General features: G+C 37.8%; 2 protein-coding genes across 9 annotated transcripts in view; both read right to left on the bottom strand.

The window, feature by feature from the left end:
- LOC104596572 (inositol hexakisphosphate and diphosphoinositol-pentakisphosphate kinase VIP2-like) overlaps positions 1-378 on the bottom strand; it is a 147034-nt gene extending 146656 nt beyond the window's left edge. For 5 of the 8 annotated variants that reach the window (XM_088901749.1, XM_088901752.1, XM_088901753.1 and 2 more), the window contains exon 1: positions 47-243. The gene's annotated coding sequence lies outside the window, so the exon portion shown is untranslated. Of the gene's footprint in view, positions 1-46 lie in introns of all 8 variants that reach the window. The other 3 variants (XM_088901755.1, XM_088901751.1, XM_088901750.1) reach the window with 3 other exon arrangements.
- Positions 379-18335: 17957 nt separating this feature from the next.
- LOC104596563 (calcium-dependent protein kinase 10-like) lies at positions 18336-25873 on the bottom strand. Its single transcript, XM_010257797.2, has 7 exons — positions 24989-25873; positions 24765-24908; positions 24508-24660; positions 22916-23031; positions 22630-22797; positions 19091-19321; positions 18336-18969 (listed from the first exon to the last, which is right to left on the bottom strand). Exons 1-7 carry the CDS (start codon positions 25650-25652, stop codon positions 18781-18783), a joined length of 1665 nt encoding a protein of 554 aa, XP_010256099.1. The 5' UTR covers positions 25653-25873; the 3' UTR covers positions 18336-18780.

Below are 25873 nucleotides of genomic sequence, written 5' to 3'. Positions count from 1 at the left end.
AATGTAGGAAAGAGTGGCCGCCATGAACGCTAACGAAGACGCTCACCTTCTTATTCTTTCTTAGTCTCCGAAAACTACAGCACCTGAGAAAAATACACGAGGCGTGAACACAGTCAGACCAGAGTGAGAAGAATGAGTTAGCGGAGCCAGCAGGTCGTTATACAATAAACAGGAGAGCCGAGCGGTTCATACGAAATAGTTGAACAACAGACGGAGTCACAGACCGACTCTATCCTCTAGCTTGTCTTTTAAGACCTCTTTTTGGTTTTTATATATATTTTTCATGGCTTTCGTGGTGCGAGAGGCCGAGAGCTGCCTCTCACGGCAAAAGCAAATACAGTAAGAGCCAATGGATTAATCAGGAACTGAGTTCGCTTTTGGACATATAAAAATGAAATGAGATTCTGTTTTAATTTTTTATTTGAAAGAGCAAGATGAGATGAGATTCTAGAATATACATTCATTTCTTTCTTTCTAGAATATTATTGTTTGCATATTTCTTAAGGGTAAATTTTTTAAATTACCTTATGGTTTAGTTAATTGATTAAGTGTACTTTTATTGTTTGAAATTTGAGGAATGTTATCTTTACTATTTTTTGACTAATACTTTCTTTAATGTTAATGAAAAGGCAAAAAATACCATTTTACCCTTTATTCTCCTTCAATTTTTCAAAATAAAACCTTCAAACCTATTTACAAAAATTTACAACAATAGCTGGAAAAACAAATACAGTCTAAAGATGAATTCAGAGCGCTCTCTCTCTTGTGCATTAAATTTTGAGTTAATCAAAAGAATGGTATAAAGATGGTTGTAAAATGAGAGCGCTCTCTCAGAACCCTGTAAACCTTATGGTTTAGCTTTGGCTTTCCCCACATCCGCTTTTCAGGTGCTAAATCCAAATCACTGTTGATTCATTTGAGTTTTAGAATAGAGAAGACCTCGCCTATATTCTCTTCGACATCATTGTCATTACAGCAACAACTAACGTTGGTCAGACCTCACAGTAGCTTATTCCCACCGAACAATGGCACCCCTCTTGTTCTCTTCTCTGGAACCGCCGCAGCTGCACAGGTCTATCCTGCGGCAATAGTTCCTATGAACTGAATTCCGTTTTTGTTTTTCCAGGAAGAGAGATAGTGCTCTGAATTCTATCTTTGTTTTTTCCAGTTAAAGGTTTACAGGGTTCTGCGACCTAACCTACTAACAACTTTCCGACTAATCTCATGAAGCAAGAGGGTTCGAAGTTGGGTTTTATTTTGAAAATTCTTTTCAAACCTAGATGGTGCCGATGCCGGTGCCAGAGACATTGTTCTAAACCAGCAAACCATCCTTTATGTGGATGCTTGTTTCAAGCCTCCAGATATACTAGCTGTCCATTTCCAACTATGAGTAATAAATGCCGACGCCGGTGCATCAGAGCCGGTGCTAAAGAGGACAATGAGATATTCCGTCAAAACCGGTGTTGGTGTTGGTGCCAGTGCTGGAAGTTATAATAAGGGTAAATTGAATATATTTGGAAATTATAACAGTCACATGATACACATTTGAATGATTTATGATAGAACATTAACGGTAAGGGAAGTATTAGTCAATTGTCATAAATAATAGGCGTAGCATTAGTCAATTTTCAAACAATAATGGTACACTTAGTCAATTAGCTAAACTATAAGGGTAATTTAAGAAATTTACCCATTTTTAAAGTACCTTTTACTTTTTTACCCTTTATGTTTATGACATTGTTGTTAAGTGGTAACGGAAAGAAATGAAATGTCAAATTTATTCACCATTATTCTTAAATTTTCAAAATAAAACCCAACTGATAAAAAAAATTCGAAATGAAAAGGAAATTGATCGCAGCTCCAATGATGATGATACTCTAAACCCAAGTGGAAATATGGTCGAACAAACTCTCTCTCTTCATCTGAAGCAAATGATGAGATTCACTCCGTTGGGTTATTTCTTTCTCAGTTGATGAATGATGTGGATAGATTTGCTGTAATGGGTGTCTTTGGTGTGCCTAAGGCTCTATTTGGAAGGAATACAAATGCAAATATGTAGAGCACAAAACCTTGTATTTTATAAAGAATTTCTGAAAGGTGGAAACTTTATTGTTTATGAGTCAAGAAATGCTGAAGATTGAAATCTTGGTATGGAGAAGGGTGGAGACTCCATGTTTGACCTATGATGATTCAGATGTGAGCTTTTGATTTTCGAATCTTCCTTATTTAAACATTTCTCCCATTGAATTTGATCGAGAGTTATTGGTGATAGTACTTTGATATTGGATTACGGAAATTTTAAAATGTTTGAAACAAGGAGATCATAGTTAATGGGGATTTTTTAATAAAGATGAGAGTTTTGAGAGTCTATTTTCTGAATATATATGGAACTTGAAGAATCAATTGTAAATGATGAGTCAGAGGAAAGCGAGAATCGGAACAATTGGGACAGTCGAGAGAACTCTACTGAAACCTCTATCAAGGAAACCCATCTGGTATCGTTTGCCTCCCCAAACCAGGTATGATAATTCCTAACTAATAAAAAACCAAAGAGAGAAACATAAGGATCAGCAGAGAAGAGGGGTTTTGGATTCCTACGAAGCCAAGTGCCAAATGCCCATTGCCCAAATCCAAAGGAGTAGGGCTTCTTATTATCGTTGGTCTCAAGGTTGAGGAAGGGTATTTTAGGAATTAAAAAGATTATTAATCATGTAACGTTACATATGAATGGAGTGTGAGAAAATTAATAGCAAAGAAAGTTTTAGACAATTATCAAAAATAATAAAGGTGCTTTAAGACAATATATAAATAATAAGGATAAAGTTAATTAATTAATTAAATTATAAGAATATTTTAAAAAATTTACCCTTAAAATTGATTTGACCAAGACGATGAGGAAGACTTCTTTACCGACCATTTTGATTTCGTGGGTGGCTGGGTGCGGGTGGGGTTTGTTTGACTTGATCCCCTATTTAAAAGTCCAATCCAAAGCAGCCATGCTAATTCTTTAAGCATATTGTATTGTATCATAATAAAAAATTGGATTTAGTAGTTGTATCAGGATTTATCTTTCTCTTGTTATAGAATCAAAGATTCCAAATCGATGGAAATTAGATGGTTCTAATTCTATTAAGACCTCTTTAAATTTTACAATACATGATATCGGTATCATACCCTTCCGGTATCATAGCAATTTACCATAGGAATGGCTTTGGCCATTTGAAAGATGAGAGGTAGATGGCATGGCACCCATGTGATCGTTCCAATAACCACTGTGATTTGAATCGCTTTTTAAGCAAGGATTTGATGCCTTTTGTCTGCATTTTTTTAGTGTCTGCTGCTTAAGAATATTTCTGAAGTACGCAAATCGTGGATGTGGTAGCTTTATGTTTACATATGTGGTGGGGGTTTTCAGACAAGGTAGTGAGGGTCGTCAATTGCCATCTTAGAGATGCAGAATCCATCGTAGTATAAAAGGGAAGAAGAACTCTTGTAGAATAATGTACATCGACATTTCTCATGTATGGATGAGAAATGACGTATTGATCAAGGTTTTTAAAACCGTTTCAAACAATGAATTAGCCAGGGGTCTACTTTTCAGTTGGCCCATTATGACAAAAAAAATTAAAAAACAGTTAAAATCGTTGAATAATTCGAACAGTTTAACCCCCAGATCAACAGTTTATTGATCAAATCAATATTTTTTGATAAAAATCCGATTTTAGAAAAAAAAACAAAATCAATTATCAGACCAATTCCTTTTTTTGGTCCGGTCATTCGGTCTGATCCAATTTTAAAAACCATGTATTGATCAAAAACAGATGAAGGAATTGAGAAATATCAAAAATGGCGAACTCTCATCATCATTATTATCATCATCCAAGCACTATTTCAATTATATGGGATTGGTTATATAAATTTAATTTTACTATTGACATTAAGCTCAGTTTGATAAAATTATTAATACAAAATAAGGTTTAGATTCAAACCCATCCAACCACACATTTAAGACATATAGAGAGAGACACCCGTCTCTTCGACCTTTGCTAGTGGGTTTAAAATATTTGAGTAAAAGAGAGAGAAGTAGAAAAGTTGGGAAAGAAAATGAACGGATGGTTCTAATTTCCCTTACATGTGTTCGGTTTCCAATAAATATGTCCAAAAAATTAATTGTCGGAGGCCCCACGTAGTGGATAAGTCATAAGAAACCAAACTTTTATTTATAATGCAAATTTTCGTCCACACAATTGCAACTTGTCCAAACGTACTCGTATTTACAAGAAAAAGAAAAAATTTTATGTAAGATGGAAAAGTAGTGGGCAATAGGAAATCTGATTATCCGAGACCAGGATATTCTAACGTGAAAAGTTTGTAACAAAATAAAACTTTTCCGTATAATTTCCTTTATAAGGCTGCTTTTAGGACCACCAATCCATTAAAACACACGGGCCAGAATAAGTGCTTTATTTATTTTTCTTTTTTTTTTCCCTCTTTCTTTCATCAATTTTATCCAATTTGGGTTGAATGAATGTGGATCGAAAGCCAATAAGTACACCCATTTAATGACCCAGTTTGTTTATCACAGGGAGAAAAAGAGGATCCGGGTTTTGGCTGAGACCCAAACCCCATGCGTAAACCATCAACAACCCACCCACTTTAATTTGGCCCAAATGGATTACCAAGCCATACAATACTTTCAGTAGATAGGAGGGTTGGGCGAAAAAAGCTACTTGTTTCATACCAAAAAGGGTATTGAATATCCCAGTTGGCGTGGATTGGACGATTCTTCTCATAGTCTTTTCCCCTTTTGACATGCTAATAATCTAGATTAATTATGTGCAATTACATTTTGGCTTCTATTTACATGAAATATACCATATTGATCATCAAAATATCCTAAGAGAACCCTGAGTAACATAGGCCATATGCAGCCTATCAAGCCACCCTCCTGAGCTATTGAGCTATTTAACTTTTTCACCATATATTCTGCATCAGTATAGATCTTATACTAATAAACATGGATAAAGGGACCAAAAGCTAATAAAACATGGTTAAAGAAACCAAAATATAGGTAAAAATTAAATGAGTATTAATGAGAATTTTCAAGACATGGGGATGGCCCCCTTGGCAGAGCCTTTACTTGTTGCACAAGAGCACCTATTGGTGAGCATGAGTTGATATCTTCTGCCAACAAAACATATTCCAGCCCTCTACCAACTTGATCTAACACCCATGTTCCAATCCATCATGTATGAGATGTACAGTGTGAGATTATGTTGATAGAGGGTTGGAACGTGATCATCTGGATTCGGTGAGCATTAGAACTGGCATTCTAATAGCAGCTTGAGCTGTGTTTGGATCATACGAACCATCAACATAAACATAATTTGATCTTAGAGGTCAAGGCCATGTTCGGTTTAATTATCATTCTTTCTCATTCTATTCAAGATAAAATTTTAAAATGGACAAAAAAATGGGTAAAAATAGGTAGAATGAGAAATTAATATTCATATATTTCTCATTTTCATTCTTCAAAAAAAAAATTGTGTCAATATTCATAAACCACTAGCCTAGGTCCCCAACATTCCAATGGTCAATTTTCCCAGTTGGTATAGATGTTTTGTAAAAGTATTCCCATAAAAATGCTTTATAAAAGTAGTTTCATAAATGTGTTCTTATAAAAGTAATTTCATAAAAAAACTTATAAACGTAATTTCATATAAGTATTTTTATAAAAGTACTTTATTAAAAATGCTTTCATAAAAATACTTTTATAAAAATACTTAATGTTAGCATCATCTTTTAACCAAAAAAAAAAATGGATGACAGAGATTGCCTATATCCCAAATTCAACATGATATAGATGGCATATTAATTTGCAGTATTGACATAAACCATCTTCTGTGCATATGCATATATTGAGCTCCCAGGGTCTGTTTGATAATGGCCGAAGGGTTGCTTTATCTTTTAATGAATGAGATATTTATGAGGCTGCAGCCTCCTGATGGATGAAGCTCTGAAGTTGAGTTAATTCATTCACCGTACATCATGTAAAAGACAAAGCAATAAGTCATACAGTTCAGTCATTTGACACTATTTTATGGCGTGGTATACACAGATGTAACAGAACTTTCCACCTAGACTGCAGCAAGAAAGAGACCCAAGCAAATGCTTATAAAAAAGGTCGTTTATCTCACACTAATTTAATCCTTGTTAATTAAAAAAATGTTAATGATATCGACACCTAGTTATGTTGAAATTAAGAACCATTAAATGGTCTCAACCATGCATCTGCATCTCCCTTTCTTGGTATAGTTCAAACTAATTCATTATTTGATGGCAGGTGGAGACTGGAAACTACTCCAGCAAGACACAAGCCAGTCTGTGAGTCAACTGGTGAAATTTTGTTTTGATACTAATAGATTTCATATATATAGGAGAAATATCAGGCAAAATCAACTTTATTGGATGCTTGTGACCACCAGATAAATATATTCTTTTTATAATGAAAGGTTAATCTATTTACTGAATATTGAAATAGTGATTCAGTATAGCATTTAGTCTAACTGATTTTTGCATATAAAAATCCCAAGATGGGATATGCAGGTTAAGCACTTGGAATTGACAAAATTATCCAGAGCCTACTTAGCACAGGACCTAATTATATTATATGCTGACTCTTTTTAGGTTCTGAGCATAGAAAAAAAATATAGGTTGAATAGATTGTAATGATTTAGACGTGCTTCAAAGGCCCAAATGTGTATCAATCCCATTGATGGATGTGAACAACTAAAAAAACAATGGTCTCCACCACCACCCAAAGGAAAAACAATGGTCTAGATTGGATTGGAATGGTAAGTGCTGTTCATGAGAGAGTCACATGGGCCTGCCTGTTTGGACCGCTTATGTTACTTTAGATGGACAGAAACCGAAAGTCTGAAACCTAAAATTGAATAGGTCGCCATCTTTGTGTAGTGTTACTTCACATAGGGAAGTTGGTCAAGTCATAAGTCATTACGAGTTAAATATTGTTTAAAATCATTTTAAATCACACAAATATTTTCTCAGCGCATTCACTAGCTTGCCACTTTTTTTTTTCATCTACCCATCTCTCTTTGTAAAGAAGCATTTGATTAAGAAGAAATGCTTAATTCATCTACTAGAATAACTTAGCCTTATCAGATAGATGATTTTACATAATTAAAAGATGTACCCCAAAAAATTCATCTACTAGAATAAAAACTATCACCAAGAAGATTGTGAAAGGATCACTCCAGAGTCCAAACAACCCTGACCTGAAGAGCTTTGATCAGCGTCACAGGCAGAGAGACTCCAATAAATCAATTCACCATCTTTTGCTTGCTCATACAGAAAGCAAACTAATCACAGCATGAGAGACTCATTATCAGTAGGCATAAAGTGATTCAGTATAGTACTCTCACTGCAGACAATCAGACAAACAGATGGGTCTAAGTGTCTAACCAGCAAATGGACAGTACATCAAAACAAATTCAATACAAGGCGATACAACTGTAGAATGCATAAATAGGAATTTTCATAGTAATATTTTTATATAGAACCAGGTAGTTTTAATCTATATTATATATAAAAGTGTGAATGTAGCGTGCAAGCTTCTTTTTTACTAAAATTACTTTCTATTTCTTTATCTGAGAAATGGTACAAAAGTCATTTTATTATACTTTTAATGTCAGCTTTTATGGCTACTAAAATGCTTATATTTGTGTATTTAATCCATCTCTAATTATAAGGGTTGAAAATGTAACTTTAATTATTATTTTCCACCTCATTTAATCTCCCCAAATTAAGTTTTATACTTAAGGTATTAAATCCTATACTTTTAAGTTATCTTTCACTAATATATGATACTAATTAGATCTATGTCAATATTTTTAATAGTATAAATCCATATATTTTAAAATTGACTAAAAACAAAACCATTCTTTATCCAAGTGGTAGTTAAGCAATTCAACCATTTGGATCAAATTGATCAATTTACGAAGTCATTGTTAGGTAATAAAATTTTTAAAATAGAAATAAAAATAAAAAATTACAAAAAAAAATGTAGAAAAATTAGACACATTTATATAATCAAATTAAAAAATAAGTGTAGTAAACAACAATTATTTTTAGGGGTTTTAATGATTCAATTCACCCCTAGGAAATCCTAGCTCCACCTAGGGGTAGATTGAATCCTACCCGTGGATTTATGCCAAATTTATGGGTAAGATGTGGTTTATAGGGGGGGGGGGGCTACTAGTAGACTTAGAGGAGCTGCAAAAAAGATTTCTTAGGGGGAATGCAGTCCAAAAATCAACTTTTGGGTTAAATGTATTAAACTTTAATGTCATAAATAAATAATAAATTAATAAAATATAAATATAAAAAATAAAAAATACATACATTTTGCAAAAAAAAGCATTCATACACATGTATAACATTATATATTTATCATATTAAACAAAAAGTAAATGTCAAATATCAAGATTAGTTTTACACACAAAAATACAAAAAAAAAGCTATAATAAAAATTGAAACATATATAATTCTATATTTACACTACTATTAAAAATATGAATAATATTGTGGAATTTTATTTTGACTAAAATACTCATTTTTGAATTTAGTCCCTATTTAATTGTGAGGTTTAAATTGTAAATTGAACTACTATTTTTAACCACATTTAATCCACTATATTTAAATCTTATTTTTTTTTATATAAATGAACAAAAAAAGGATACACCAAAAAAATAAAATATTACAAAATGAAGAATCTATCAAAGTGGTAGGGGTGCAAATGGTTGATATCAAATTAGGATCACTCCATATATATATATATATATTACATTTTTTTGTAAATTTGTTATATTATTTATTTTTTTTATAAAAAATATATATATGATGAAAATAGTTGAAAAGATACTTGTATTTTTTTGTTTTTATTTATTTAAATTGTTATAATTTATATTTTTCTTTTAATATTTTATTAATTTTTAAATTAAATTGGAACAAATCATATCCAAACATCTAACTTCCTCATTGGATTTGTATTCAAATCCATATTTATGAGATGCAATCGGATTTACTGTTAATAGTATTGGATCAGATTTAGATATACCCTGATTTAAATCTGATCCAATCCATTTGCATCCCTACCAAGCAGATAGACTTTGTAGATTGGTAGTGAATTGCCACGTGCTTTTGTACGTGCATGCTTACTAATATTTAGAAAGGCCTTTACCAGGTTTCCAGATAAACAATTGACATCTATAGATGAGATTTCCAACGCCCAAATACACTTACAGCTACAGATGAGTTGATCCTTATCCGGAACAGAAGCTGACTAGAATTCCATACTTATATAGCAACACTGTATCTAACACATATCCAAATGCCCCAGAGAGGAAAGTGGGGTGTGTGTGGATTGCAGGGCTGGGCCCAATATGGCTTTAACTCTAGTAAGAGGTTCTCGACCCTAGTCCAACTCAACCTGGCATAGGGTAAAGTCGGGTTAAGCCGTTTGGTTGTGTGTTTGTGTGTATGAATTCTCTATCAAGTAGTTTTAGAGCACGATCAGTTTGATTTATAATTTGCTATTTTTAGATGGAAAACCACAGCTATTAGCTTTTAGTTTGTTCAACAAAAAAAGTTTGATTTGGAACTTGACCGACGGCACGGGTTGAGCGTTGGGAGCGGTCCAAGCGGACCAAAGGCCTGGGCCTTTAGTAAACTCATCGAATTGGGCACTCTACTTGTACTCCTATCAACTCACTATAAGCTGTTCTTTTGACTCTGAAAAAAAAAAGCATTTTGAGTGTTTGGTAAGAATTGCTTTCAAGGGACAAATATAACAACCTAAAGCCAAATTACTTTTAAGCCTCACAGCAAAGGGCGTAAATTCGAGTCATTATTCTTTTGGACTTTAAAATCTCAAATCCTGAATTTTGTTCAAATTCAATCGAAATCAGGTGTGTTACATGTTAAACATTTAAGGGGGGTGTTGATCAATATATCTATTTTTTTTCCTCCAAACAGAAACAATTACTGCATCAATAAAGTCTTTCCATCACTATAGATTTCATTTGGATAGGCTCTAAAATTTCTAATTTTAAAGTCCAAAACCCCAATTTTATGGGCCCTTTGGGGTGGCTGAAGCTGGTTCAGTGAACATTCAGCTAAGTTGGTTTAGTTGCTTTGGGATCTCTGGATTTTCCATTGAACATAGAGTAAAGCCTGTACATGTAGGGTTTACCTTGGAATGTCAGAAGCTGCTGAGCTACTGCCCTCCCAAACGGGCACTACAAAAAGCTTCATGAAAAGCCATTTTTTGGCTAAATACACTTAATTTGGGATTTCTATGTTATTCATCAAACATTGCTTATAAGCTGTAAGGGTGGAAGGGCTACTGCGTTGATTGAACCGCTTCAGAAAAGTTACTCGACTGCCGACATGACTTCCTCAAATTTTTATCAAATATATAACTTCACATTAATCCTGGTTTCTCAGCTCATGTAACTAGAAGCCGCCACGTGAAATCCTTTTTTTTCATGGGCATAGCACTAGGCCTTATGCAGTTATGCTTTTGGCACTTAAAATTAAAAATGTTATTTATTTTGTTTTTAAAAGCAAATTTATTCAAGTGAAAGAATTATTAAATTTCTTGAAAGCAACTTTTACCAAACCTTCAGAACACTTTTTGAGTTTTTTCCAATAACTTTACCCATGAATTTTCCAAGTCCAATATAAATCCACGGATAATTATCAACCGCGTTTAAAGTATCTAGATACTCCCCCTCTCCCTTCCAAAATTTGGTGATAGCGGCCTAACAAGATTAATCCAATCTCTGCTGAAGCGAATCAACTAACATACCAAGTAGGATAGATACTTCTCCTTAGATATTACAATCAGGTCGCCCTTGCCTTATCCTCAATGGATGGTTGCCTCATTATTCCCCATTATTTGTACTTCCCATGCAAGGGTGATAGCAGCCTTGGAATGGTTGCCGGGAAATAGAAATCCAATGATAACTGGAATGAAATAATCAGCATTATTCTCTCCATGGCCAATTCACCATTTCAGAGAGAAGATTTGGCCCTCCACTAATATCATGATACATGGCATCTAGGAACAACTGGGTGACATCTAGAATCACCTATGCGACATTTTGCCTTAATCAAAATGATGGAGTCCCAGCTAGCGACTTGGCACTGTCGCCGATCTGCCGACCTGCCTCTAGCACCGACCTGGCGACCTGCCCCTGGTGCCGACCTGGTGACCTGCCTCTAGCGCCGACCTGGCGACCTACCCCTAGCACCGACCTGGTGACCTACCATTGGTGTCGACCTGGTGACCTAGAAACCTGCCTCTGTTGCCGACCTGGTGACTTGCCTCCATCGCCGACTTGGCGACCTGCCTCTAGCGCCGACCTGGCGGCCTACGAGACGTGTTTGCCATTGATTTTTGCATGCATCCCATCACTCCAAGGTCTCTCGGAAGTTAGCTCTCACATCGAATGTTTTGGGAGAAACCGAATAAGGCGCAAAGATTGGCCTACATGCACGACTACCTCCGAGATCCCGGACGTGTTGCGTGATGCTCACGCCAAACAATGCCTATATAAAGGCCTTACCTCCAACTCTAGGGGGTAGATGCACAATTTAGTTCTCGCAGCTCTCCAGCTCTCTCACATTTAGTTATCTTAAAATCTCTGATTCGCTAACTTGAGCATCGGAATGACCACCCCGGGTAAAGCAACCCGGGCACTCTGACACTATGTCCTTGCAGATCGCATCAGAGCCACATCTCTAGCTCATCACCATTTAGCTAGGCAACAAAGCCATTTCTCTAGCTCATCACCACTCAATTAGGCGTTAGAGCCACATTCCAGGTAGGAACCATTCAGCTAGGCATCCAAGCCACATTCCAGGTAGGAATTATTCAGCCAGACATTCGAGTCACCTACTAGTCGGGAAGCTTCCAAAATGCGCATCATCAATTGGCGTCGTTTGTGGGAAACGCTACAAAAGGCTATTTTCTCACCCAATTCTCTGAGCCTCAAGTAATAACATCTTCAAGCAACAACAACAACGCTCGATCGAAAGAACCCCCTAGGGGGGGCAGAAGAAAAATGATTAGCCCAGACGAGTTCTCGCAGTCTTGCCCTGACAGAATCTCCCTAACTGTGAGGCCACCTCCATATGTTGAGCTCTACGTGCTCTCTACGTGCTCTCTACGAGAGTTGATGATCAATAGAATGTAAGGCCACCCCACAGGTTGAGCCATCTGTGGTTCCCGTGGGAGTTGATAGCCAACAAACTGTGAGGTCGCGCCGCAAATCGAGCCCTCCATGCTTTACGTGGGACTTGATGGCCAGCAGGTTGTGGAGCCGCTTTCGCAGGTCAGTCCTGCCGAGGTGACGAGGTGTCTGTAGGCTGAGGTGCTGAGAGCAAAACTAAACTATCAAAATTCTAATGACCTGACGACCTAGAGACCTGCCTCCAAACTGGCGACCTGCTTCCGCCGACTTGGCGACACACGTAATAAGCCTGGACAAGCCTTTGTGGCTCTCGCAGGAATCGGTGGCCAACTGACTACAATTGCCCTTGCGGGTTGAACCTTTCAACATTCCCACGCGAGCTGGCAACTTGCAGTTTGTAAAGCTGCCCCCGCAGGTTGAGATCCTTATGGCTTATCGTAGGAGTAGACGACAAGCACCTTAAAAGACATATAGCACAGCCGTGGCACCGACCTGCTATTTAAATTCCAACATCGACGCACGTATCACAAGGGGAAGCCAAACTGCCTTTAGCATCAAGGACCCCTAAGCCAACCTCAAAATATGTTGGTAACAGACCTAAGGACCTACAACGAAGTACAAATCTACTCCCTTCGCTGAGCTGATATCAACTCGGGAGTGGGGGCAATTGATGAGGGCAGATTTGGCCCTCCACTAACATCATGACACATGGCATCTCGAAACAACTGGGTGACACCCAGAACCACCTAGGCGACAACTTGCCTTAGCCAAAATGATGGAGTCCTAGCTACCGACTTGGCATTGTCGTCGACATGGCGACCTGCCTTTAGCGCCGACCTGGCGACCTGCCTTTAGCGCCGACCTGGCGCCCTACCTCTAGCGCCGACCTGGCGACCTGCCCCTAGCGCCAGCCTGGTGAACTAGCGACCTGCCCCTATTGCCGACTTGGTGAACTAGCAACCTGTCCCTATTGCCGACCTGGCGACCTGCCTCCACCGCCGACTTGGTGACCTGCTTCTAGCGCCGACCTGGCGTCCGCTCTCACACCGAATGTTTTGGGAGAAACCGAGTAAGGCGCAAAGATTGGCCTACGTGCACGACTACCTTCGAGGACTTCGGAGCAATTAGGCACGTCCTCCCGGAGATCCCTGACGTGTTGCGTGATGCTCATGCCAAACAATGCCTATATAAAGGCCTTACCTACAACTTCAGGGGGTAGATGCACAATTTAGTTCTCGCAGCTCTCCAACTCTCTCGCATTTAGCTATCTTAAAATCTTTGATTCGCTAACTTGAGCATCGGAGTGACCACCCCGGGTAAAGCAACCCGAGCACTCTGACACTTTGTCCTTACAGGACGCATCAGAGCCACCTCTCTAGCTCATCACCATTCAGCTAGGCAACAAAGCCATCTCTCCAGGTCGTCACCACTCAATTAGGCGTTAGAGCCACTTTCTAGGTAGAAACCATTCAGATAGGCAACAGAGCCATCTCTCCAGGTCGTCACCACTCAATTAGGCATCAGAGCCACATTCCAGATAGGAACCATTCAGCTAGGCATCCAAGCCATATTCCAGGTAAGAATTATTCAGCCAAGCATCCAAGTCACCTGCCAGCCGGGGAACTGCCAAAATGCGCATCATCAGGTTGGCGGGAAACAAAAATCCAATGATAACTGTAATGAAATAATCAGCATTATTCTCTCCATGGCCAATTCACCACTTCAGAGAGCCTTCTTGACAAGAAAACTAAACGAAAATTCAACAGCACAATAGGCACAGCCGGCCTAGCAGCCATGGAGTCCTGTAGAAACACAAAAGATGGGTTGAGAATTGAGACTTGAGAGGTTATTTCAGAAACGACGACTCTGACTGTGCTTTGTCGTTATGTTCATTTTTTCTACTCTTTGCCCTTGGCTAATAAGGTCCAACCCAAGTTTTTTATACGGGTTGAACCTGGGCCAGAAAATTTAGGCTTGATTTAAATTTAGATTGGGTTTGGGTTGAGGCTTCAGATAGTTCGAGTCTGCCCTATGTATATATGTGTATATATATATAAAGCATGCATATGCATATTTATAAACGAAACTTCTACATAATTTGAATCAATTCATTCTTAAATTGGATTTTAATAAAAATTCTATGCATAAATTCTTTTAAACCCAATCAACTCACCCAAGCCCTGGCCTAGCCCAAGATCGAGCCCAACCTGAATTGTATTGGGTTAAACTTAGATTGAACCCAGGTTACTAAGTTTGGATTTAACCTCGGATTGGGCCTGGTCCAAGCCCGAGATATGCACTTTTGCGGTTGGCTTGGGCTGACCTTCACCCCGACCCAACTCGCCCAACTTGCACCCCTGCAGCAGCCCTGCCTATACATATCAGTGTTCTTGAAAATTCCAAGAAAGGGACAGAACAACCGATACTAAAATCATTGATAAAATAAAGAAGTGTAGAATTTTTTAACCAAAATTCAAAACCTTCGTTATCTTCTTCTTCAACCATGAACTTTATCTCGAAAAAATTGTCCCCAAAATTGATTCAGGCTTCGGCATGCGTAACGCCACAGCTCCGATTCCAAGGATAGATTCCGTTGAGAGGATCTCATATGGATACAAAATTCAGAGTCATGTTGGCGTGAGGGACAACAAATGGTAATGACTAATGACAACTTGACTTCAATTTAGAGAAGAGAGGAAAAAAAGAAACGTTTGGGGAATAGACAGAATCCTAGTAAGGTGCTGGGCTCTTTTGAAAAATACTGGCCAGAACATCCAATATTTCATGTGCTCCAAGTATCTGTAGCGTGTTTCCCAGTCGAGCTGCCTACAGCAATTCATCCCAAATTATCACAAAACTAATAATGTATCCACCTCCGCCAAACAAATCCCACCCACCTACCTCGAATGGGATGCATTTAACCTCTCAAATGGTCACTAAGCCTAGAAAGAAGCTCAAAGTCTCAAATGAAGGATGAAACTCATGAAAGCGAAGAACACGAATAAAACGGAATTCAAAGTCAATCAACTTGAACTAGACCGTAGCCAACCATTCCCGTCAAGGCCTCAAGCCCAACCTGAGTTATGTTGATTTATTTTAGGCTGGGCTTGGATTGTCCAACTCCAATTAATACTGTTCGTTGGGCTGGGCTCAGGTCCAACGTCCAGGTCAAAGGATTTTACCACCTGGGGTGGCCCTAAACGGTTAAACCCAATCCAACATGTTCAAGTTACACACCTAGTTAAGACTTAAGAGGGATGGGGAGAAGATAATATATCAAACCTAAGATTATTGTAGAGAGGAGGAGATGAGAGGGTGGAAGGGGAGGAAATTGAAGGGAGCTAGAAAGAATTTTATTAGGGAGAGGGAGCAAGCTTAAGAGTACCGAGAGATTTAGGCTATTAAAAATGATTTGAAAAAATGTTTGTGTTTTTTTTTTATAAACTATTCTATTTTTTGTCTGTAATAAATTGTTTAATTCTATAGAACTATAGATAATTAAATTGGATCGAATTATATTCAAATATCTGACATCCTTAATGGTTTCAGATTTGAATCGATCTTCATAAGATCCATCAGATCATCGGATTGGATCGGTATATCCGAATCCAACCCGATCCATTTGCATCTCTATGAAGGAGGAAGCTTATTAAAGTCACCTATTTTTACCACCGGGACGGATGTGGCTGACCGGATTGACCACATGTTAGACCTTATAGTGGGCATCAGCTGTGTGACCAATCTTCATATATGTGGCCATGTGGGTTTCACAATTAATATTAGCCGTTCAATATCTTAATTTTATAATATAAAACTTACATATAACGCAAGACCTTTTTGGCAGAAATCTTTTTCCAAACATAAATATAGGAATGAGGAAAATCATTTTGAGCACCAGAATAATTTGCCACGTGGAATTCCTGAGTTGTTTAGTGAAGCTTACATGTTCATTTAGATCTCATAGGCGTTTTAGAAGAAGAAGAAGAAGATAGAGCCATGGGTGTTTATTTTTCTCGGACTGGGCTAGTGATTATTATTCTTGATCCAAAGCCTGTTTGGTCTTCCCACATTTTTTCCGCATCCACCATACCCATAACCACGCTAACTTTGATGGCAATGGGAAATTTTATTATATAGAGCCTGTTTGTTTTTTTTTTTGGATTTTGAGAGATGGGGAGGGGGTGGGGGGAATCGGTCAATAGGATTCTAATTCCAACTGATCAAGATATCTATATTCTTTTTTTTTTAATTTATTTTTCCTGCCCATTTCATAGGAGAAAGTTTCCAACACTTGGACGGGACAAAATTGTTCATTTTAATAATCATTTTTTTTTGTTAAAATGGCCATTGTCTTATTTACCTAAAAAATAAAAGAACATGGGTAAATGCATTCTGGATAAGTAACTTCCCGAAAAGCGAATGGGGCCATATTGTCATCTTATAACTTTACCATCTACTTGTATACGTGTATAGCAGGTGCCTTTACACTAGTCATTATAAATATAAAACAGTTTAGAATGGACCAAACCCAACTCAAACCTAGTTCATTTCTTCCCTAGGATTACAAAGCTTTGAACTTAGGACAATGAAGATTTATTCCATTCAATTTATTTTCTCTCCTTTGTTACATCACTTGCCACTCTCATTGTTTAGCTTTTGCTTCAAGTAATAAAGTTTTTAAGAGTCATATTTTTTTGTTCATACTACAGTTGAGAGAACTTAAGCTTAGTTTGGTAAGAGTGCAAATACAAAGTTTAGAAATATCATATACAAGGTTTTGCACTGAATATATTTGTATTGGCATTCTTCTCCAATGCCAAGTTTGTATGCAATGCAAATTTCAATTACATTGGTATAAATGCACGAGTGCAAACATGCTAAATGCAAATTCTGGTCTGCTTTGGCTTTAGATTTGACTGTTTTGTTTGTTTGTGAGAAGTAAAATGATGTTGACCCCACCTTATATGAAAGTGAATGGAGGTAAGATGAGGATTATTTCTTTGAATGAGGTCGGAAGCAATATGACATGATCCCCACTTTATATGAGAGAGAATTGAGGTAAAAGAAAGGTGGTGTAAATTTTGCATCAGTTTTTGGAATGCAAAATTTTCTCTACTAGTTATGCAGTTAGGGGTGAGAAAATAGGTAGTTCTACCCGGAACCAAATAGAATCAGCCTTGAGTCGGCCTCAAACCAACCATACCCAATCTGTTACCAGGTAGGGTACAGTTCCAAATTCTTGGAACCAGCCCCCACCTAAGCCAATTCTAGGATATGGGGTTACCTTACCCAAATCAACTCAAAGAACTGGCCTTATTTTGCCTTGGTGGAGCCTTGTCTTAAAATAAATCCCAAAATACTTTGAGGATATGCAAATTTGAATCCAAGTACTCATCATTACAAGGACCATGGTCTCACTTGACCATTGAACCAAAAAGTAATATTTACAAAATTTAAATTATAATGATAAGTTTTGAACTATATTATTATTATTATGCTTGTGATTTCTAATCAACCATATATATTGATAGTAAATCAATGATACAACTTTTGACAATATGATTATATCATATTTAACTGTTAATGTTAAAAACATAACATGAAGTACTATATTAAACTCAGTAACATATATTACTATCTAATTTGATTGATATGTTATGGAATGCTTATTTTTTTAAAGACAAGCCTCTTTTTTTAAAGAAAGAACAGGTTCTATGGGTAGACCCTAGAATTGATCCTGACAAGATAGGTTCTAATTCCCAAAACCTAAAACCCAGAACCAACCCCCTACAACTACAAGCTACAGAGGTTTTACCATTTTGGGTTCTGCCTTGGAACTGAACTGAATAGACCCATGCTCACACCCCTACTACCAATGACCGCAAATGAGAAAAAGTACAAATTTTGTCTGTGGATCCTACAAACTACAAAATTGCAATGCCTCTCTATCTTTTGGTTTAACCATGTTTACTGTAATTAGTCAGGTGGTTTATTCCATTCCGTCCACACTCCAAAGAACAAAAGAGCTATAGTTTTATATAACAGGTATCAGTCCCGGAGTTTTGAAGGCCAGCGCAATGATGAATTGCCCTGACAATGTAGACTGAAATAAATTGATACTATATGATGCTCACAGTGTCACTGAACAGCTCCAATTCATGTCTGCACAAGAAAGAAAAACAGAAATACTACAGATGTATAGGCAAATCAAACATAGTAAGGCAAATTTACACAAATTTGACAAAAATGACAAAGAAACTGTCACCAAGACGCTTCAATCCCTTGGAATACCCGACAACTCAAGCCAGTTCTAAGGCCTCGGCCCTTGGGCTATCTGCCTCGTGCAGCCAAAAGAGCAAGCAAAATTCAGCAATAAAACCAAAACCAGTCACCGACCCCTCAATTTCCGATGGCTTCCCATGTGCTAAACATGAATAAAAAGAATCTGGCTTTGGTTTGGAATGGTGGCAACAGAATATTCAGCAGAACAAAGAAATATAAATGATCATGTGCCCTTCGTTCCAACTACAGTGCCTTGATCATCCAACTCATCACCAAATTTCAATGACCCATCCTTCATCAAGTCCATACTCAAACTCTTGAACCTCTCTCTTGAATAATGTCTTGACATCTTTCTCCAATCAGTTCCAGTTTTCATCATTGCAACAAATTCCTCATAACTGATTCTTCCATCCTGAATATATGACACCAAGGAAACTAGTAAAAGATTAATATTTATTACAAGATCAGAGAGGTATGCACCCCAAAAGGGAGAGGATAATAAAGAAGAAGATGCAAGGCAAGAAAGTTGAAACCTTGTCTGTGTCAACCTCATGAATGATGTCATTCAACACTTCAGCATCTGCTTGGCCAGATTCATCACTCAAGGCTTCCCGTAACTCATCCACTTCAATATACCCGCTTCCATCTCTATCAAAGAACACAAATGCTCTGCGAAAGTGCTCATCATTCTCCATTCTCTGTAAGTGAATTGTCACTGCAACAAACTCTCCATAGTCCAATGTGCCATTCCCATCAACATCAGCCTGAATAGAAGTAATTATTTTAATACTACATCATTAATATGATGGAGAGTAACTTCAAATGCATAAATCACTATATTCAGTGATACACAAACTGGATCCTAGCACTATAAGCTCCTTGACTGGATAATTTCAGGACCACAAACTGCGGAGAGCAATGAAATTTCAGCACCTAGACCAGAGCAAATCACAGCTCTGCTAGTATGAGCTTGTCTTACACTGCCAGTCCCAAGCACAGATAAAGGAGGAGGGTTGCATCAGGTTGGCAGCCAGCAATAAAACTTCTGCCAAACTCTCATGATCACAAATCCTGATTTATCCTTTTATGCTCATGCTAGGGTGTTCCCCAGAAGCAATGCACTACACCTGCGCCCATAATTCAATGATGGATATGGCACTGAAGAGTTCAAATCAGCCCCCCCCTCCCCCCCCCCCCAACATCCCACAGCACATCCCTGCTGTGTATTGGGAACATCTCCTGATGATATACCAAAAATGATGATGTCATCATCGAGAGATGTTTCCAATACACGGCGGGGATGTGCTGTGGGACATTGTGGGGGAGTGATTTGATCTCGGCACTGAACAGGATGGAATGGTGAAATGGGATTCATGTAGTCAACTATATATAGTTGGGACAAGGATTAGATGATGAGACCAGAGAAAATCATGGTTCGACTCTATCTGAACTACCATACATCTGACACTTGTCCACCTGTCCCAGGTCAGATCCATCCACTTAATGTAATCTTCAAAACTTTATGAACCTTTAATCTTTTGATAAGTGTTTTCTTTTTCTTGGCGGAGGGGGTGTTGGATGATGGCGTCCAGCTATGTGTGAATAGTGCATCAACTTTGTTGGATGGACTTCATCAAACCCAGTTGAACACTACTATCTAGCAACTTGGCTTGATCAAGATAACACTAGAAAAATGAAATACGTCATTGAAAAAAAAAAGTTTACAAGGTTAGGGATATGGATAGCTGTTAAATTTGAAGATGCTAATGTGGTATATAATGTGATACATCAATAAATGAAGAAAATGCACCATTTTTTTGGAAGTGTGGGAAACGTGCCACACCAGCTACTTATATGAGCTTAGCTATCATACAAATCATCACCTGTACCATCTAAGCCTTATCCAAATCATTTACTACCAGACTTCTGCTTGGTTGCTCTGCACTATTTAGTATTGCATATTCCATGAGAGACTTATATGAGCCTAGCTATCTTACAAATCATCACCTGTATCATCAAAGCCTTATCCAAATCATTTACTACCAGACTTCTGCTTGGTTTCTTTGCACTATTTAGGATTACAAATTCTGTGAGAGACTATGACATCAGATCTTCAGAGTACTTAAAATTGCACTAGATAACCAACCTCTTACCTGTCATCATCATTTGTTATTATTTTTCTTCAGCTTTTTTACCAAAAAAAAATATTTTCTTCATCTAGCAGTTTCCTTTTTCTAAATATGTGCAATACTATACTCAAATTGCTATTGAGAGATTCAAGAACTTGTTTTCTTTTATGACAGGTGGTTTTCTTAAACTCAAGAATGTAATAATAGCCTTGAACTGGAACTTTGGATATGCTTCACATATTCTTTAACATTAATTTATTCATTTTATTACCTTTCAATCAAGAACATTTGGTTTTATTATACCAAGATAATTGAATTATTAATTACTTTCAAGCAAGTTAAGAGGTTTCTATTATTTTTTTTATTTATGTTCCTTAAACTAAATATTCCCCTGAAATTCTTTCAAGTCCATAATTCCTTTACTTTTTTAATATAGAGACTGCAAATGTATAGTAACAATGTGAAGTACAAGTTTACAACTGTAGAATGTAAATATAGAACTCCAATTGTAAGAAGGAAAACCTGGGCTATGAGGCTATCCACTTAACCATCTGATCCCCTATGCAAAATATATAAAAGATACCCCCCCTAACTTAGTAAGAAATATCTAGTGAAGTGCATTTCTCAAATACCCCTCTTACATGGTTATTGAGCATAGCACCCACCAATCTAAGAACCCCAAACCTAAAGGAGCAAGAGGATTTGCTTCAGATGAAATCCCCATAACCCCTAAATTTGATAGGGACTGTTTTGGGGTCATAAAGCCCAGAATTGGAAATCTGGGACACCAATGGTTCCACATGTTGCATATTTACAGGATCAAAACCTGTTATTAGACAAATACCACTTCGCAGATAAGTTTAAATGATCTCACTGTTTTGGAGAATAGTTTTTATTTGGTGACTCTACTAGTTGTAATTTAATCCCCCCCCCCCCCCCCCCCCCCCCCCCCCAAGGTCCAAAGAACCCATATGATGCTGGCACATGAGCTTTTCAGCATGAAAGATATTGCAAGCTTTAGTGCCCCTAAGGTCTAAACTGTGTTATGGACCTTGCATCCCCAGATCCTGCCTTCAGTTTCAGTTGCCAAGGGGGCTGCATTCCTTGGCATACTTCAATTTATCTTAGGGCCTAAAATTGTAGGAAACTCGACCTGTTGTACTTTCTACATCAGGATTACCATAACTAAAACCTATATGAATGTACAACAATTATTTTCTGCATAGCAATTCCAGGCAACTGAAATTAATGTAAGTAGCTCTTCCTTGATAAATAATCTAATAATCCAACTATCTGTGTAATCTAATAATGCAAATTGGAACATATTGACCTAATGAATTTGTCAGTCTCAGAGATAAAACATCCATACTGGTACATTTTTTTTGTTTAATTACTTTCCTGCATGTTAATGTTCCTTTTGCTATATAAGTTGAATCATGACATAGCGCTTATCTATTACAGGATTCACTTTTTCCCTGAATCAAAAATGACAATTTGGTAGCAAAGAAGTAAAAAACATGTCTTCTCAATAGTTAACTAGTAAATTGGCTTATCTTGACAAACCACAAACTACCTAGGGAGAGATGAAGACATATACCAATTCATCCTCCCCAGTCCACCCACAAGCAGTCAACTAGTAAATTGGCTTATCTTGGCAATAATTTGAATCAGATGTTTACACTGGATTCTGAAGATCTAGACACTTTAAGTGCTATCTATTACAAGATTCTCTTTCCAAAGCTAACCAGTAGTTTATCTCAAATTTTCTGGGTAATTCCCACCAGGGGAGTAATATTCAACAAGATAATAAACCAGTTGGAACTTCAGATCCAAAACCCAAACTATACATTAACATGCTATGACACTCAAGCATGGCGAAGTTGAGGTAGAAGATAAAGCAAATGGAGTTACTATTACCCTATGTTAAATAAGCAGAAACTTACCACTTCCATGAGCAATTTCATCTCTGGTTCAGCCAATTGAGACCCAACCTTATGAAGCCCAGCCTTCAATTCCTCATATGTTATTTTTCCATTGTTATCAGTGTCCATTAGTTTAAACATATCACTAATAACTTCCACTTCTTCAACAGATAAGTGCTCAGCAATTACCTAAGGTATTGAATGGACATCAGAACCATTTTCATGCATTAGCATAGCTACACAATATATGGATAAATATCAGAATCTGATATTGCAATGAAACTTATTAGTTATATTAAATACCAACCCGCATGGCTTTCTTTTTGAATCTATTCATCACAGAGAATTGTTTAAGTCTTGTCCTTACAATATCTCCCAATGGGGCATTTGGGGCTTTCTTTGCATTTTGTAGCCAGGAATGTTCTGCCGAAGGAAAAAAAAAGGTCATTTATTTAAGGAGAATAATCAAAATTCACAAGTAGCAGTGAAGTTCTCCACACGATTCCATGTATAGTTGTAACCATACATTTGGAAGAAAACACCTCCAGTGCTAGGTTCTTTAACTTATACTTGGCAATAACAACTTTTACTTATAGTGGTAGTCATAAGTTTCTTTATTTTTTGTATCATTTATTTGTAAAATTTACACTTGGAGATGCAGGACAACCCTCCCTCCTTCCCATATAGACATTGAGGCATTATCCTTGCCTCCCCTCTCTCTTCCTCTCTTGTGAAGGAGCTACAGCCTCAGATTTTAATGAGTTTTGATTGATCTGGGTGAGAATGAGCTTAATATTAATAAAACACTGAGAAGCCGCAGCCAAGCTCAGAATCTCAGACTCACCAGGGTATCAATCTACACCCTTACCATTGCCATCATATCAATTTAAAACATAGCCAAAACATAGTTGCCTAAGTGGGCACCTAGGCGACAAGGCACCCATAGAGACTCACCTCACTATTTTGTACACGGCACTATAAAATATAAAATAATGTTCTTTATTTTTTTAATATTAAAATAATACAAAAAGTCTTTGGCCAGGATACCATGATGTTATGAAGCTCATATTTTACAAGGAATTTAGACTACTTTCTCAGTTGTTAAAATTTTCAAACAATTTTCAGTTTTGGGATTATGTCTAACCTTGACATTGAGCTACTAAAAATCCAACAGAAACAAGCTTCAAAAACAGCTTCATTATCACTAAATATGCATTAGTATGCAAATTTTCAAATTTTTGGATCATCTAAAGCAATTTCAGGTACTCCATTGAACAGAAAATCCAGAATTTTTCCAATGGCCCACTAACTCCAGGGAGAATTTAGGAATTCAAACAATGAGAGCAGTAAAAAATACCACCATATATAAAAATACATGGTTGGATCATAGATGGCATAGGAACCATTTTGTGCACATGTATAAGATGAATTACCAATATAACAGCCATTGTTTATGGGCAAAGTGATGAATTGAAGTACATTCCCAACTTATTGTTCAATCCTCTTGGATTGAGAGCAAGTTGATAATTGGATGGCCCGGATACTATTACTGCCCCCTAGGTGGCCTCTTTTCTTGACCATGAACCCTAAATACTAGCCCAAATCCCGGACCGTATATTGGAACCAAACAAACAATATGTTCTTCTACTCATTTTCAGTCTCCCGTCAATCTGATCATTTTGGATTTAACTCATTTAAGATGGTCCACCAATTGAGGTAAGCTACAGGTCAACGCTAAAGGGAACTATAAAATGCGCCATTTACTTTCACTGTTACAAAGGATTTGCAGATCAATGAAAATGAAGAAAAGGGGCAGCTTCTGACGGGCTAAAATGTACGAAAGACAACATCCGTGAGTTCTTCCAGATTCTCAGTGCCATAATCTGAAAATTGACTTACCAAGCACCTGTTGAACAGTCAGACGCTTTCTCGGGTCTGGCTCCAGCATCTGAAGGACAAGGTTTTTAGCGCTTTCAGAAACCATCGGCCATGGATCCCTCTTGAAATCAATTACACCTCGCAGAATTGCCTGAGCAACACCGTGTTCAGTCTCTGCAACAAACGATTTAAGGTAAGGAAAAGAGAAAAGAGACCATGAAAAACCTGCAATCCGACAGCATAAAGTCATCTAAAATTTACAACTTTTCAAGCAATACCAGCCCAAAACGGAGGTACACCACACAACAAAATATACAAGATAACTCCAGCACTCCAAATATCAACTTCTGGTCCATAGTTGCGCTTCAATACCTCCGGCGCCATATAGTACGGACTTCCCACAATTTCCGAGAACCGTTCCCCTGCTCACCAAAGTTAAAAGAATAAATGAGAATTTGAAAAAAAAAAAGCCATAAATCTAAACACAAGATTGATAGCAGACCAGGGCGAAAGAATACGGAGAGCCCGAAATCGATTGCTTTAAGCGGAGCGTTCTCCCGCTTGTTGGCAAACAGGAAATTCTCGGGCTTGAGGTCTCTATGCATCACTCCGTTCTCATGACACATCCTTATAACCTCCGCAATCGTCCTAGCCACATTTGCAGCTGCACGTTCACTGTAGTGCCCCCGCGCTACAATCCGATCGAAGAGCTCACCACCCTCGCATAACTCCATAACGAGGTGTATAGCCTCGTTGTCTTCGTAAGTAGCTTTAAGCCTTACCACGTTAGGATGGTCAGGGAGGCTGGACATGATCGCAACCTCACGGCGAACGTCTTCGATGTCAACGGCCGTTCTTAGCTTTCTCTTGGAGATAGACTTGCAAGCCAAGGTCTCCTTGGTTTCTCTATCGGTACAGAGGTAGGTGACGCCGAACTCGCCTCGGCCGAGTTCGCGACCCAGAACGTACTTGTCGCTGATGCGAGTGCGGTGACCAAGTGGGACAAAATCTTTTAGGACACGGATCGGTGCTGGAGAACGAATCGGGTCTTCGGCGAAAGGGTTGGGTCTTCTTTCTGTCCGTTCATTCTTTCTTGGTTTCTTCTTCTTTGACGTTTTTCCATCTTCCAAACTTCTTACTGTCACACACGCGAAGCAGTTGCCCATATCGAGAGCTCACGAAAAATCACGCCAGAATTGTGTTGTTTCGGCTTGCGACTGTATTACGACTCCTGTTCTTTCCTTTCTCTTTTTTCTTGTGGTCGGGGTGGTGTTGGCGGCATGTCACAGCCACTCTCCGGCGGAGACGAAACGCGGGTTGAAAAAAGGCAAAAATGAAAAAGGAGGGCTTTTTGAAAAAACGTTATAATTAAAAGTAGTTTGAAAGG

Source organism: Nelumbo nucifera, chromosome 3 (genome assembly GCF_055504915.1).
Source record: "Nelumbo nucifera cultivar China Antique chromosome 3, China Antique-T2T, whole genome shotgun sequence".
NCBI classification, from domain to species: domain Eukaryota; kingdom Viridiplantae; phylum Streptophyta; class Magnoliopsida; order Proteales; family Nelumbonaceae; genus Nelumbo; species Nelumbo nucifera.
Note: the sequence above shows the minus strand (reverse complement) of the source record. Positions and strands in the feature narration are given on the sequence as shown.